We start from the raw sequence: 13,990 nt of genomic DNA on the forward strand, positions 1-13,990 counted from the left end.
ATGCCTGGACATAGCAAGTGTTCAAGACATTGATGAAAGACCCTATTCTTCTGGTTCAAGTTAGTATTTTTGAACACTAAAAAAGAAAGAAAGACCCCTTTATCCTCATCTTTTTTTTTGTTTTTAAATACTGTTTCAACTTCTGGGAAGGCAGCATGAAATTAAGATGTCCCACACAGGTTGGGTGCGGTGGCTCACACCTGTAATCCCAGCACTTTGGGAGGCCAAGGCCGGTGGATCGGTTGAGCCCATGAGTTCAAGACCAGCCTCTACCAGGGTAGGGAGACCCTGCCTCTACCAAAAATACAAAAATTAGCTAGTCTCATAATCCAGTCTCAAAATAAATAGATAAAAAATTTTTAAAAACAGATGTCCCAAGTACAAAATATTTTAAACCCTGCCAATGAAAGATGTTTTTTAAAACCACAAATACATAAAATCACATAACCGTCAGATTAGAAGCTAATCTGTGTTCTGTGAACAATTTTCATTGTAAACATCTAGTGTGCTGTTCACAAAATCATTCACGTTACAACCATCACTCACAAGACCATTCACATCACTCACATTCTATTAGTGTTAATTAAAATTTACATAGAGTTGAATAGTTGATAAAACAATGTGCTTTCTATTAACTCGTTTGAACTTCACAAGAATCCTGTAGGCTAAGTATTAGTTATCTCAATTTTACAAATTAAGAAACATGTTCAGAGAGATGAGGTCACACACACATAAGGGATCCAGGTATGACTGCTTCCAAATGCTGTGTTCTTTCCCTTAACCAATGAAACCTTTATCAACTGTAGGTTAAAACTACCGAGGTTTTTTTTTTTATTAATAGAATGGAATGAGAAATAGCATAGCCAGGCTGCGTGCGATGGCTCACGCCTGTAATCCCAGCACTTCCGGAGACCGAGGCAGGTGGAACACGAGATCAAGAGATTGAGACCATCCTGGCCAACATGGTGAAACCCCGTCTTTACTAACAATACAAAAATTAGCTGGTGTGGTGGCACATGCCTGTAGTCCCAGCTACTCAGCAGGCTGAGGCAGGAGAATCACTCGACCTGGGAGGTGGCAGTTGCAGTGAGCCAAGATTTCGCCACTGCACTCCAGCCTGGAGACAGAGTGAGACTCCTTCTCAAAAAAAAAAAGAAAAAAGAAAAAAGAAAAGAAAAAGAAATAGCATAGCCAGATCCTCAATACTCAATATATGTAAGTCAACATAATTGAAATACTTCTTATACTAGATCACCATGTAAGATGTGTAATTTATTCCTGTAGGTGTTGAACAAAAAAAATTGATAAACACTGACCATATGTGTCGCCCCAGTTACACTTTTACTCGCTGTATAGACTTTAAAGTTGATCTAACAGATTTATTCATGTATAGTATAGGGGTATAAATATATCCTTACTCTACTTTTCTTCTCTATTTCCTAGGAGGCTTTTCAAAATCAAATGAAATAATACATGTGGAAAAACACTTGGTAAACTTTCTATACAAGTGTTTCGTAAATTTGGATTTGGAGGCTATCCAAAAAACGTTGTAGATGATATTCTGAATTCAAAGAATTCCACAATGGAGTTCACATTTGTGAGGCTGCCACTATCCCTTCATCCCCTATAACAACGTATGGCTGCTTAAGTAAGTTAGGGACCATTGAGTATGAACTATTTGTGAACTTCGATTTTTTTGTGTGATCTTTCTGGCTCTTAAACATAAAAGTTGACCATTGTCACACAACGAAGTCTCTTCCCAAGCACTGGAGTGTCTTGCGCAAAACCCAAATTCAATGTCTGTGAAAAATGAATTGGAAAAAATTGCATACAATACCATTATTAAGCTCTTACTGCACACAAGCTCTAGTTAGGTCTTTTCTTCCCTTAATCAATCTCTAGAATTTTTTCAAGTCAACAGTTAACATATACTGAATACCCATTTATATAGGCTACAAAACGAAATGTTACATAGGTAATCTTTAGGCTAAATGATTTGCTATTTATTTATTCACTTGAATAAAGATAAAATTCCTAAAGTACAATATATATTTTTTCTTCTCTTTTTTTTTTTTTTTTTTGAGATGGAGTCTCGCTCTGTCGCCTGGGCTGGAGTGCAGTGGCCGGATCTCAGCTCACTGCAAGCTCCGCCTCCCGGGTTTACGCCATTCTCCTGCCTCAGCCTCCCGAGTAGCTGGGACTACAGGCGCCCGCCACCTCGCCCGGCTAGCTTTTTGTATTTTTTAGTAGAGATGGGGTTTCACCGTGTTAGCCAGGATGGTCTCGAACTCCTGACCTCGTGATCCGCCCGTCTCAGCCTCCCAAAGTGCTGGGATTACAGGCTTGAGCCACCGCGCCCGGCCTTCTTTTCAAACTCTAATAGGTCAAGTGAAAAATGATTATTCAAATATATTCTTCTTTCTTGTGGAAACAATCCCTTTAATACGGTAACAATTTTTCCTGGCGCTTGATTATAGCTATCCTTGAACAGACAAAATTTCCCGTCTTCAGAAATCGTGCTTATTTCAAACTAAAATGTGATGTAGCGTAATTTTTCAGCCTGGAAGCAGAACGCTTGGTCTTTTCAAGATCCTTTAAGATAGGAATCTACATTTGCATCCTCTATCTAGTTTTTGTTTTTTAAGACAAAGTCTGGCCTTTTCACCCAGGTTGGCGTGCAGCGGCACCGTCTTCGCTCACTGTAGCCTAGACCTCCTGGGCTCAAGCTTTTCTCGTGCTTCAGTCTCGAGTAGCTGGAACGACATGCACGCGCCACTACTCCTGGCTAATTACCAAAAAAATAAAATAAAATAAAGAGACCAGGGGTCTCCCTATGTTGTTCAAGCTGATCTCGAACTCCTGGGGTCAAGCGATTCTCCCTCCAGGGCTTCGCAAAGTGCCAGGATTACAGACGAGAGCCGCCACGCCCAGCGGCACCCCTATCTAGTGATAAGCAACCTTCAACTTTGAAAGAAGCATCTGGCTTGCGGATACTGTCGGTTATCCTTGGAATTTACCCAGTTTAGGAAAACAAGTGAGCAGCTAACCCTCCACGGCCGGATCACGACACCGGGAGAAAGTGGGTAAAAGATAGTCGCGGCCACACATCGCTTGGGGGCTGCGCGAAGCAGAGCTAGGAAGCTTTGCTCCAGTCTGGACTTCGTCCCTCCCGGATCTCTGAGCGAGCAACCACCGCAGCCCGAGCCAATTGCGAAAGACCAACAAAGCCCAGCCCAGCGGAAGGAACGGTTTCGGAGTTGTTTTTCTTTGATAGGGGAGCTCTTCCTTGCTCTCGCCCCTACTCTTTCTGGTGTTAGATCGAGCAACCCTCTAAAAGCAGTTTAGAGTGATTGGAAAAGACACACCAAACGCTCCCAGCAACAAAAAGGATGAAATTCCTTCTGGACCTCCTCCTGCTTCTCCCCTTACTCATCGTCTGCTGCCTAGAGTCCTTCGTGAAGCTTTTTATTCCTAAGAGGAGAAAATCAGTCGCCGGCGAAATCGTGCTGATTACAGGAGCTGGGCATGGAATTGGGAGATTGACTGCCTATGAATTTGCTAAACTTAAAGGCAAGCTGGTTCTCTGGGATATAAATAAGGTAACAGTGCTTACTATGTTTTACTTTCTGGTTCCTTTAATCTGTGGACATGTCTGCATTTTGCTGGCAACCACCCTTTACCGCATCTCTGTAAAGCAGGGAGGAAAAAAAAATGCTTTTTTTTTTTTTTTTTTTTTAATCACGTTTGACCTGTGATACTGAAGGAGTGGCGGGAAAGCATCTTTTAGTAAAAATAATAAATAGAAAAAAAACTTTCAATGTATTTTTTTATCCAGGACAAGTTTAGGTGTAGCTTAGGGAAGAGGACCTAGACTCTAACCTTTTATTTGACCTTTGGTAGATGAACAAAGGGGTTTCTATAAGATACCTGATGGCCTGAAACATTATCCATTACACACTAGTTGACATGCAATGCTGTAAATAATAATTCAAAGGATGTGAAGTTAAATGAGAGTTAACCCAGTGAGTGGCTGATTAAGACAGCAATCAACAAATACTGTCCACTGCTTAGACATTAGGGACAGAGTGACAAACAGAAAATAAGGTTCCATTACCTCAGTCTAGTAGGGAAAATGGACATTAAGTAATTACAAGTGCAGGCTGGACGGGGTGGCTCTCACTTTTAATACCAGCACTTTTGGAGGCTGAGGTGGGCAGATCACCTGAGGTCATGAGTTCGAGACTAGCCTGGCTGACATGGTGAAACCCCATTTCTACTAAAAATACAAAAAGTTAGTTGAGCATGGTGGCATGCGCTTGTAATCCCAGCTACTCAGGAGGCTGAGGCAGGAGAATTGCTTGAATTTGGGAGGCGGAGGTTGCAGTGAGCCAAGATTGCGCCATTGTGCTCCAGCTTGGGCAACAAGAGCTAAACTGCGTCTCAAAAATAAATAAATAAAATAAAATAAATAAATAAAAAATAAGTAATTACAAGTGCAATGAAAAATACAACCTAGGCCCTGCCTGGACCAACATGGTCAAGATCTGGCATGGTGATACAGTCAGACACATCTGAGTTCTCATTTTTTAATTGGGTAACTTACTCAACTTTTCCACAGCCTTAGTTCCTTTTCTGCAAAATGGATAAAATAACAATACCTACCTCAGAAGGCTGGGAGTGTGATAAGAGATAATGCACACAAAGCATTTAGCACAGTGGCTGGTATAAGGTAAACACTGGAGTGTTAGTTCTTACTATTCCTTGACAAAGTGGTGGTTTAAGCTAAAATTTAAATATATGTAAGAGTTAGTTAGGTTAATGACTTCCAATGTCCAGTGCTGGTTTGTACAAAATTTTCTCTGATCTTCAGTGACATGTATTTATCCAACAAATGTTTATTGAGCATCTGTTATCTGTTAGGCACTGTTCTAATGCAGAACTGAGGATATAGCACTGAGGAAGACATCAGCCTCATGAGCTAGGGGCAGTATGCCACACTGTATAATAAAATGTTTAATTGTTAGATGGTGTTAAGCATAAAGAAAAAAATAAAAGGTGAAAGCAGATTAAAGACTGTATATGGTGGGGAGGGTAGGAGGAGAGTGTTGACTTTACAGAGGTGGCCAGAAAGGCCCCACTGAATTGGAGATAATTGAGTCAAGATCAGAAGAAGCTGAGAGCACAGTGAGTCCTGCAGGGAAGGATCAGCAAATACAAAGCCTGGCATAGACTGAGGGAAGGGAGAGAAGCACAAGAAAGGTCTAGATCTACTCTGTGCAACACAATGGTAGGTAGTAACCCCTAACCTCTTGTGGCTCTTGAGCCTTTGAAAATGTGGCCAGTCTGAATTGAGATGGACTGTGGGTGGAAATACACACTGGATTTTGCAGACTTAGTATGAAGAAAAGAATGTAGAATTTTGTGTTAAGAATTTTTATATAGATTACATGTTGAAATGATAGTTACTTAGATATATTGGATTAAATAAAATATGCCACTAGATTTTTTTTTTTTTGATGTGACTACTGGAAATATTGAAATTATGTACATGGCTTGCATTATATTATATTTCTATGAGACAGTACTGGTCTAGAGATTTAGGGGGCTGGAGTTGCAGATGATAAAATTTCCTGTACTTTGGCTTTTTACTCTGGGGAGTCAGTGAAGGGTTTTGAGGGTAATTCCTATTGAAGAGGATCCTCCGGCTGCTGGGCTTAGAAGAGATGTAAGAGGAGAAAAGATGGAAGGAGCAAGTAAAGTAAGAGACTACTGTGATAATCCAGGCATGAGATGACATTATGGGGACTGTTGGACGAGGTTGGGAGCAGCAGAAACTGGGAGTAATGGTCAGAAAAATTGAGGACAATGTAGTGAGTGTTTATGAGGTTAAATTAGTTTAATTTAAATAATCTATCTTTTATTTTGAGATTATATCCTTCCTACTTTTTTGTGGGTAAAATATATATTTGTTAATGAAATTACAATGATAACATATGAGGGTCATTTTGTTAATTTTGAGGGTCCTTATTTGGCCAAAAGTTTGGCAATCTTAGTTTAGTATACATACCCCACTCTATTTTTCTTGCTGTTTTATAGATTTGAAATTATAGAAGTCTAAGAACCACTAAACCTGATTGGGGAAGGACAGGGTGGGAGTTAGGAGCAGTCCAGGTAGCAGAAACTGGAGATGTGAAGCTCTTGGGCTGGTGAATACCTGGAGAATGAGGAAGAAAGTGGAGTGGTGTTTGATTGTTATGAGATCTAGCTGGAAGGGCAGGGAGGGGTCAAACGGAGCGCCCTTTCACCTAGAGTTCAAAGACAATCCCTTAGATTTGTCCATGTAATGAGGATGGCAATGTCCACGTGTACCTAATGTTAATTTAGGGAAGAATTAATGGTGGTGTCAGCTTTGTTGTTCCACTGAGACTGATACTGGGAATTATTCATTCTGCTTTATGATAATCTATCACTTCTTGACTATTCTCATTCCCATGCCTGGTTAGAATAGTTTGTAGCCAGGCATGGTGGCATGCTCTGGTAGCCCCAGCTACTCAGGAGGCTGAAGCAGCAGGATTGCTTGAGGCCAGGAGTTCTGGACTGTGGTGTGCTCTGCATGTCCACATAAGTTTACAATCAATATGGTAACCTCCTGGCAGTGGGCATGAAGGAGACCAAGTTGTCTAAGGTGGGATGAACCCACCCAGATTGGAAATGGAACAGGTCAGAGCTCCGGTGCTGTTCAGTAGTGGGATGAGGCCTGTGAATAGCTACTGCACTCAACCTGGGCAACAGGGAGACCCTTTCTCCTAAAGTACTAGTTTGGAAAGAAAAATTTACTGTAAGTGGTATGCATATAGTGTATGCTCAAAGACTTTATTGAATGAAAAACTGAATTAATGAATAACTGAAACATTAATGGGAGGAATTTAAAAATTTTTAGTAATCAAGATAATGGGTGTAAAGGTCTTAGTTGTAGCAATAGACAAACATATTTGAAAAACCAAGGGAAATCTTGAAGAGTCATGAGCAATTGTACTGTGCTGCAAAACATTTTAAAGGAAGAATTCATTTTTTCCTGAAGATCTGCTTATTTTTTATTTCTTACCAACTATCTACAGGGCATTGTCCAGAATTTTTTCTGGAGGAATTCAGAACTTAAATTTGTTGCACTGGCAAGGCACAGTGGCTCACACCTCTAATCCCAGCACTTTGGGAGGCCGAGATGGGTGGATCACTTGAGGCCAAGAGTTCAAGACCAGCCTGGGCAACATGGTAAAACCCCATTTCTCCTAAGAATATAAAAATTAGACGGGTATGGTGGCGCATGCCTGTAATCCCAGCTACTAGGGAGGCTGAGGCAGGAGAATCACTTGAACCGGGGAGGCAGAGGCTGCAGTGAGCTGAGATCGCATGACTGTACTCCAGGCTGGGTAACAGAGCGAGACTCCATCTCAGAAGAAAAAAAAAAAAAGTTGCACAATTCAGAAGGTGTGGAAAGCAGACCAACCTAAATGAGGAAGACCAAGTAAACAGGGCAAAAGTGAGACAGCAGATGTGAAAGAAGGGTATCTTTGCCTCCACATACTGGAGTGGTAGTTAGTCGCTTGGTGGTTACAGAAAGCCAATCAGTAATAAGCAAATCTCTGAAAACAGAATAAATGGGAAATAAATTTTTATTTTACAATTTGTTCATGTAGGGAAATATATTTGTTCAAAAAAGAGAAGACCCAATCAATACAATATACTTTTTTTTTTTTTTTGAGATGGAGTCTTGCACTGTTGACCAGGCTGGAGGGCAGTGGCAAAATCTCGGCTTGTTGCAACCTCTGCCTCCCCGGTGCAAGTGATTCTCCTGCCTCAGCCTCCCAAGTAGCTAGGATTACAGGTGCCCACCACCACACCCAGCTAATTTTTTATATTTTTAGTAGAGGCAGGGTTTCACTGTATTGGCCAGGCTGTTCCCGAACTCCTGACCTTGTGATCTGCCCGCCTCAGCCACCCAAAGTGCTGGGATTACAGGTGTGAGCCACTGCGCCTGGCCAATACAAAATACTTTTAAAAAACTTTTTAAAATGTGGTAAAATATATGTCATAACACACCATTTTAACTATTTATGAGTGTACAGTTTAGTGGCCTTAAGTACATTTACCACATTATGCAGTGATCTGTTTCTCTCCAGAAATTTTCCCAAGCTGAAACTCTACCCAGTAAAATGATATATCTCCCCAGCCCTCACTCTCCCCAGGGCCTGGCAACAATCATTCTATTTTCTATCTCTATGAATATGGTACTCTGGGTACTTCATGTAAGTACACTCATATGGTATTTGTGTCTGGCTTATTTCATGTGGCATAATGTTCTCAAGGTTGACATGTAGCATGTGTCAGAAATTCATTCCATTTTAAGACTGAATAATATTCTATCATATGTGTATACAACATTAATAAAATGTACTTGTAAAAGGAAATGCCAAAAGCTGCTGGTAAAGTATAGGAGAGCAAAATAAAGTTTACCTGAGATGTTGATGTCCCTTGAGGAATAAGAGTTCCTCATGAGAGTATACTACAGTTTGTGAGGGAGATTAGAGTAAAAGAAAAATATCGGGGGAACCTGCTCCCAATATTTCAATGTAGGTTCTTTCTATTTTCCGTAAGTGTCGGCCAGCTGAGAAATAGAGACAGTATAAAGAGAGGAATTTTACAGCTGGGCCACCGGGAGTGACATCACATATCAAAATTAGCTAATTTTTTATCAATGCCCTGTTGAGAATTCCACATTTGGGTGAAATTGGCTTGCCAATCATTAACAAAATGAGCGTTTGAATAGATTGGTATAATGCCACTCCGGCAGTGGTGGCCAGTGCGGTGACTGTAATTAGGCCCATGATCACAGCGATTAAAGTGAAAACAAATCTCTTAGCTCTTTTGAGAATTTGTTGTAACACTTCATTAATTAAGTGTACTGAGGGGGAAGATTCCCAAGGTCTGGGTAGAGTTACCAGTATCCAGATTCCTTCTCAAGCTCAAAGCAACATTACACTTTTCCTGGAGTCAAAACGGGAGTTAACGAAAGTGTATAAATGACAATTAATGCATTGGACAGTTTGATTGTTTGTCCAAATTTTGATATTTCCCACTAACAGCATGTAAGAAGGCTTAACATAACTCTGTACAGGAATAGTCAGGCTGGAGGTAAACAAAGCAGAAGGTTTGAATCTACGTTGATACTGAGGGAGAGGAGCGGTGGTGGCAACACCTGATGTTCTCTGCCATAAAGAAGCAATCCCAGGTGCCCAGGAATGCCAAAGAGGCAGAGGGTCATACCTGGATCTCGAAGAATTATCATAATGCCAATCAGAGTCCCATAAAGGGTGATCGGCACCATAAAGAGGAAGAGGGTACAAAGGGGATTTATCATGGGATTCAGAATCGTGGATGTGAGAGGCGGTAGTGAGGACAATAGACAGAAAAGTTTCCCCTTCCCATACTCACAGTCCGGACATGGCAATCGCCAATTTTCAAAGTTCTGGGTGTTCTGGGCTCAGAATGGGGAATATCATACGAGACCTGGAGGGGGTGGGGAGTAATGCCCTTTTCTTCCCATTTTAAGGGAAAGAATGAGCTGAACCTCCTATGCAAAGTAGGATGATGATCCTCGTCCTCCCAATAAGAAATAAAAAAGTAGCCTCCAGGCATTCCCTTCTGCCAGAGGAGCAATTGTTTTTTAAAGAGCCCTTTGGTGCCAAGTCTATTACTAAACCATATGAGTCATGTTTTAATACTACTGTATGTGAGATGGACCCTTAGAATTTTTAGAACATGGTTTTCCTACAGGTTTATATTGAAAGGATGGGGTATCTCCTATTACTCCCCTTTTCATTTGTCTTGGAGAAAGGGAGAGGCTGGAGACCAAATGTCCCCATTCCCCTGTGGCTGATCTCTCCAGAAGATAAGCAGCCCAGACTTGAGCTTCTAGATGGATACAACCAGGTGCATGTCCGAGGCACAGAGGAAGGTATTTATAACCCATAGTAACATTGAATGCAGTGCCTTCTTCTCCTGGCTGAGCAGGGCAACGGTCATCTGTAGCTCCAGACATCCACACACTATCAGTATAGACTTCTGCAGGAGCACCCACCCAGGTGAGAGATCGAATAAGTGCAGGAAAAGGCACATAAGCTCAATAAGAATAATTTTGTGTAGCAGGTAAATCAATTTGAGGGGAAACTGGCGAGACAGAATGTATAATGAGGAGAATTATTAAATAAAACTTATTGTAAGCAAGATCCAGTGGTGAAGGAGGAAGAGAAAAACCAGGGGATGTTGTTTTCAGGCTAATAGAAATAGTGAGATTTTTAGGTTCGTAAGGAGAAAAAGGAAGGTAATTAGAAGTGAGATTAGTTAGAGGAGTCTCTGTTGCCATTAGGGAGGATTGAACCAGACCCATTTTGATTTGGCGTGCCAGTTTTTGAGGAGTCAGCACAGATCTCACCAGGTATGAGGGCAGTCTCAGACACGGACATCTTTTCCCTGTGGTTTTCATTGTCGGTATTCACATGAAGTTTCAGTCTTCTAGTGGGCACCCAGATAGGGGATTGATGATCTCCTGGCAAAACACAAGCATACCCTCTTCCCCATGTTATAATTGTTCTGGGTTACCAGGTAGTGGTCTGGGAATTAAAGGCAAATAATTAGGTAGTAAATTTAGAGGAATGGAACTACAGAGATCGACCGCCCCACCCCCTACTGTGGAGGTGGACAAGCATTGTACTGAGACAAAAGAAGAGGCTGGGACCCATCTGGGTTGGCTGTAGGGAAATTTGTTTGTGCTGGGGGCTGTGTTGGGACTCCTTGAAGTGGAAACATAACATTGGTCTGAGTCTGAGGTGTCCCATTTGATATTGGGGCCTGGGACTGGCCCCGCTTCCCGTTTCCCGTTTCCCTGTTTCTGTGGCAAGGAGTTTCCATCTATATCAGACTTAGAGCGGCAAGTACTTGCCCTACGTTTACCTTCACAACAACAAGGGCAAACAGTAGCAGGAGCATTTGGCCGTGTTTGTTGAGCTGGCTTGGCTACTTTTAAGTTTTTAACTGCAATTTTTTTGAGTGTGACCAAGCTGACCACAATTAAAGCAGGCTCCAAGAAAAGAATCAGTCGAGCTGGTTTGATTGCTGTCCTTCATGGCCCATGCCCACAGACTAGCTTTGTGAGTCTCTAATCCAAAGCCTTCACAAGCTTTAATATATGCAGGCAACACCTCATAATCAGGTAAATTTTGTCGTTGGATGGAACACATGGCCATTTTACTCATGGTTCACATTCTCAAAAGCTAACATACAAAGGACAATACCTTGAGTGTGCTCATCAGAGACAGAATTTTGAACAGCATCTTGTAATTTAGCCAAAAAATCAGATTACAATTCACTGTGACCCGTTTAACAGTAGTAAAAGAAACAGGAAGTTGGCCTGGGGCACATAATTTATCCAAAGCTCTCACTCATACATACCTTTTTTTACTTGTTCCATGGTAAGAGCATTAAAGCCTAATTGGGAAGTAGTGTCAGAGCAATGATCAGAGCCTGTGAGCTGAGCCTGAGTAATTAGAATGCCATCAGCCCGATTTAGCTGAGCCTGCAGACGGGCCACCTCTGACCACCAGGTACAGAATTGTAAATGCTGAGATGAAGTTAGAACAGCTTTTGCCAAAAGGTCCCAGTCTAAAGGAAGCAAAATGACCTCAGTACAAAGAGTCTGTAAATCCATTTTAACATATGGAGAAGTAGGATCATGCTGAGTACAAGAATCCTTGAATTCTTTTAAAAAGGTAAAATTAAGCAGCACGTATCAATGCACTTATACTCCTTGAGCATTAGGAGGTTCCAGCATGACTGGATAATCCCACACCTCTAATCCGCTTGTTTTTTTGTTTTGGCGTAATGAGCGTTGCATGGAAGTTTCAACAACAGGCACATGAGACGGAGTCAGCATAGAAGTGACAGGAAAAGTATGTGTAGATAAGGGAAACTGAGGTTGAGGAGGTCAGACTAGTATGAGAGCATGAGAAAGGGGCACTGGGGGAGCAGAAGAGGCAGAAGTATACTGGTGATTATTGTCCCAATCCTGTGCAGCCAGAGTGGCAGGGCATCCATGCGTGAAGAAGGGTACAGAGAAGAAGGTTGAGTGGATGGCAAAGTGATCTGTTGAGGTACCGAAATGACAGGAGGGTGAGAGGCTGAGGTAGATGGGGGAGGGCCTGCAGAATTACAGGTAGATTGTAGTTTGGTCCCAGAGCCATTAGATGGCCCTGGAGGCAAAGACTGCAAAGGTTTGGAGAGGGAAGAGTTAGTATAGATATCGTCCCGTGCTGTCTGAGTTGGGGCCGCAGTAGCTACAAGTACCGGCTCTTCATGAAAAGAAATAAGATCATCAGGAGGTGACATTAAGCCAGAGTCACCAGAGTTAGATATTGAATTCTCAACATTGTCAGGTGGGGGAGGAGTAGACGAAGGGAGAGGCTGAGCAGATAACAAAGGCCAAATGGTACAGGAAAGCTGAAGAAGAGGTAGTGGGTCACCAGATTCAGAAAATTGTGGTAACTGCAGGGGGTCACGGGATTGGTATGTCATTAGGACGGCACATACCAAGGCCCAATCACCCCAGTGATGGGAACATTATTTCCAGTCGGGACCAGTTTCCAGAATTTTGTACCAACACAATCCCATTGTTCCAGGAAACCAAGGACAGTGTTCCTTCACTGCCATGAATAGGGTGACCATATTTTCCATGGGCACTCGCACTCCCCCCGTTTTAACACGAGTTTAATATAGCAGAGATAAGCATAATGTTTAGACAGCACGTGACCCATAGTTACCCCAGACAATACACACACAATTCACCAATCGTCAGGGAGCTGAACAAGCATTTCTGTGAACTGGACCAATGAATGTTTCTCCACACCTATCAAAGGGAATTGGGTTCCCACATGCTTAGGAAAAAGAAAACCATGTTGGCATGCCAGATATCAGGGGAACCCGCCCCCAATATTTCAATGTAGTTTCTTTCTATTTTCCATAAGTGTCAGCTGGCTGAGAAATAGAGAGAGACTGTATAAAGAGAGGAATTTTACAGCTGGGCCACCGGGGGTGACATCACATATTGGTAGGACCGTGATGCCCACCTGAGCTGCAAAACCAGCAAGTTTTTATTAAGAGTTTCAGGCCGGGCGCGGTGGCTCGCGCCTGTAATCCCAGCACTTTGGGAAGCTGAGGCGGGCAGATCACGAAGGTCAGGAGATCGAGACACGGTGAAACCCCGTCTCTACTAAAAGTACAAGAAATTAGCCAGGCGTGGTGAAGAGTGCCTGTAGTCCCAGCTACTCGGGAGGCTGAGGCAGGAGAATGACGTGAACCTGGGAGGCGGAGCTTGCAGTGAGCCAAGATCACGCCACTGCATTCCAGCCTGGGTGACAGAGCCAAACTCCGTCTCAAAAAAAAAAAAAGGGTTTCAAAAGGGGAGGGGCTGTAAGAACAGGGAGTAGGTACTAAGATCATATGCTTCAAAGAGCAAAAAGCAGAACTACTGATAAGGATCTATGTTCAGCAGTGCACATATTGTCTTAATAAACATCTTAAACAACAGAAAACACGGTTTGAGAGCAGAGAAACCATCTGGCCACAAATTTACCAGGGTGGAGTTTTTCCCCATCCTAATAAGCCTGAGGGTACTGCAGGAGACCAGGGCGTATCTCAGTCCTTATCTCAACCGCCTAGGATAGACATTCCCACAGCAGCCATTTATAGACCTATCCATATATAGACCTATCCTATCGAGGAACACATTCCTTTCCCAGGGTGTTAATGTTAATATTCCTTGCTAGCAAAAGAATTTAGTGATGTCTCTCCTACTTGCACATTGTTTATAGGCTCTCTGCAAGAAGAAAAATATGGCTCTTTTTGCCTGACCCTGCAGGCAGTCAGACCTTATGATTGT

The 13,990-nt window shown here is 42.3% G+C and overlaps 1 protein-coding gene across 1 annotated transcript in view; it reads left to right on the forward strand.

Moving 5' to 3' along the window:
• Window positions 1-2,915: 2,915 nt before the first annotated feature.
• The window catches only part of HSD17B11 (hydroxysteroid 17-beta dehydrogenase 11), a 58,290-nt gene continuing 47,215 nt past the window's right edge, over window positions 2,916-13,990 (forward strand). The window contains exon 1 of the mRNA XM_033214138.1: window positions 2,916-3,599. Coding sequence (XP_033070029.1) covers window positions 3,390-3,599 — 210 coding nt within the window. The 5' untranslated portion in view covers window positions 2,916-3,389. The remainder of the gene's footprint in view (window positions 3,600-13,990) is intronic.

This window comes from Trachypithecus francoisi, unplaced genomic scaffold (genome assembly GCF_009764315.1).
Source record: "Trachypithecus francoisi isolate TF-2019V2 unplaced genomic scaffold, Tfra_2.0 Lachesis_group1, whole genome shotgun sequence".
Classification (NCBI taxonomy): Eukaryota; Metazoa; Chordata; class Mammalia; order Primates; family Cercopithecidae; genus Trachypithecus; species Trachypithecus francoisi.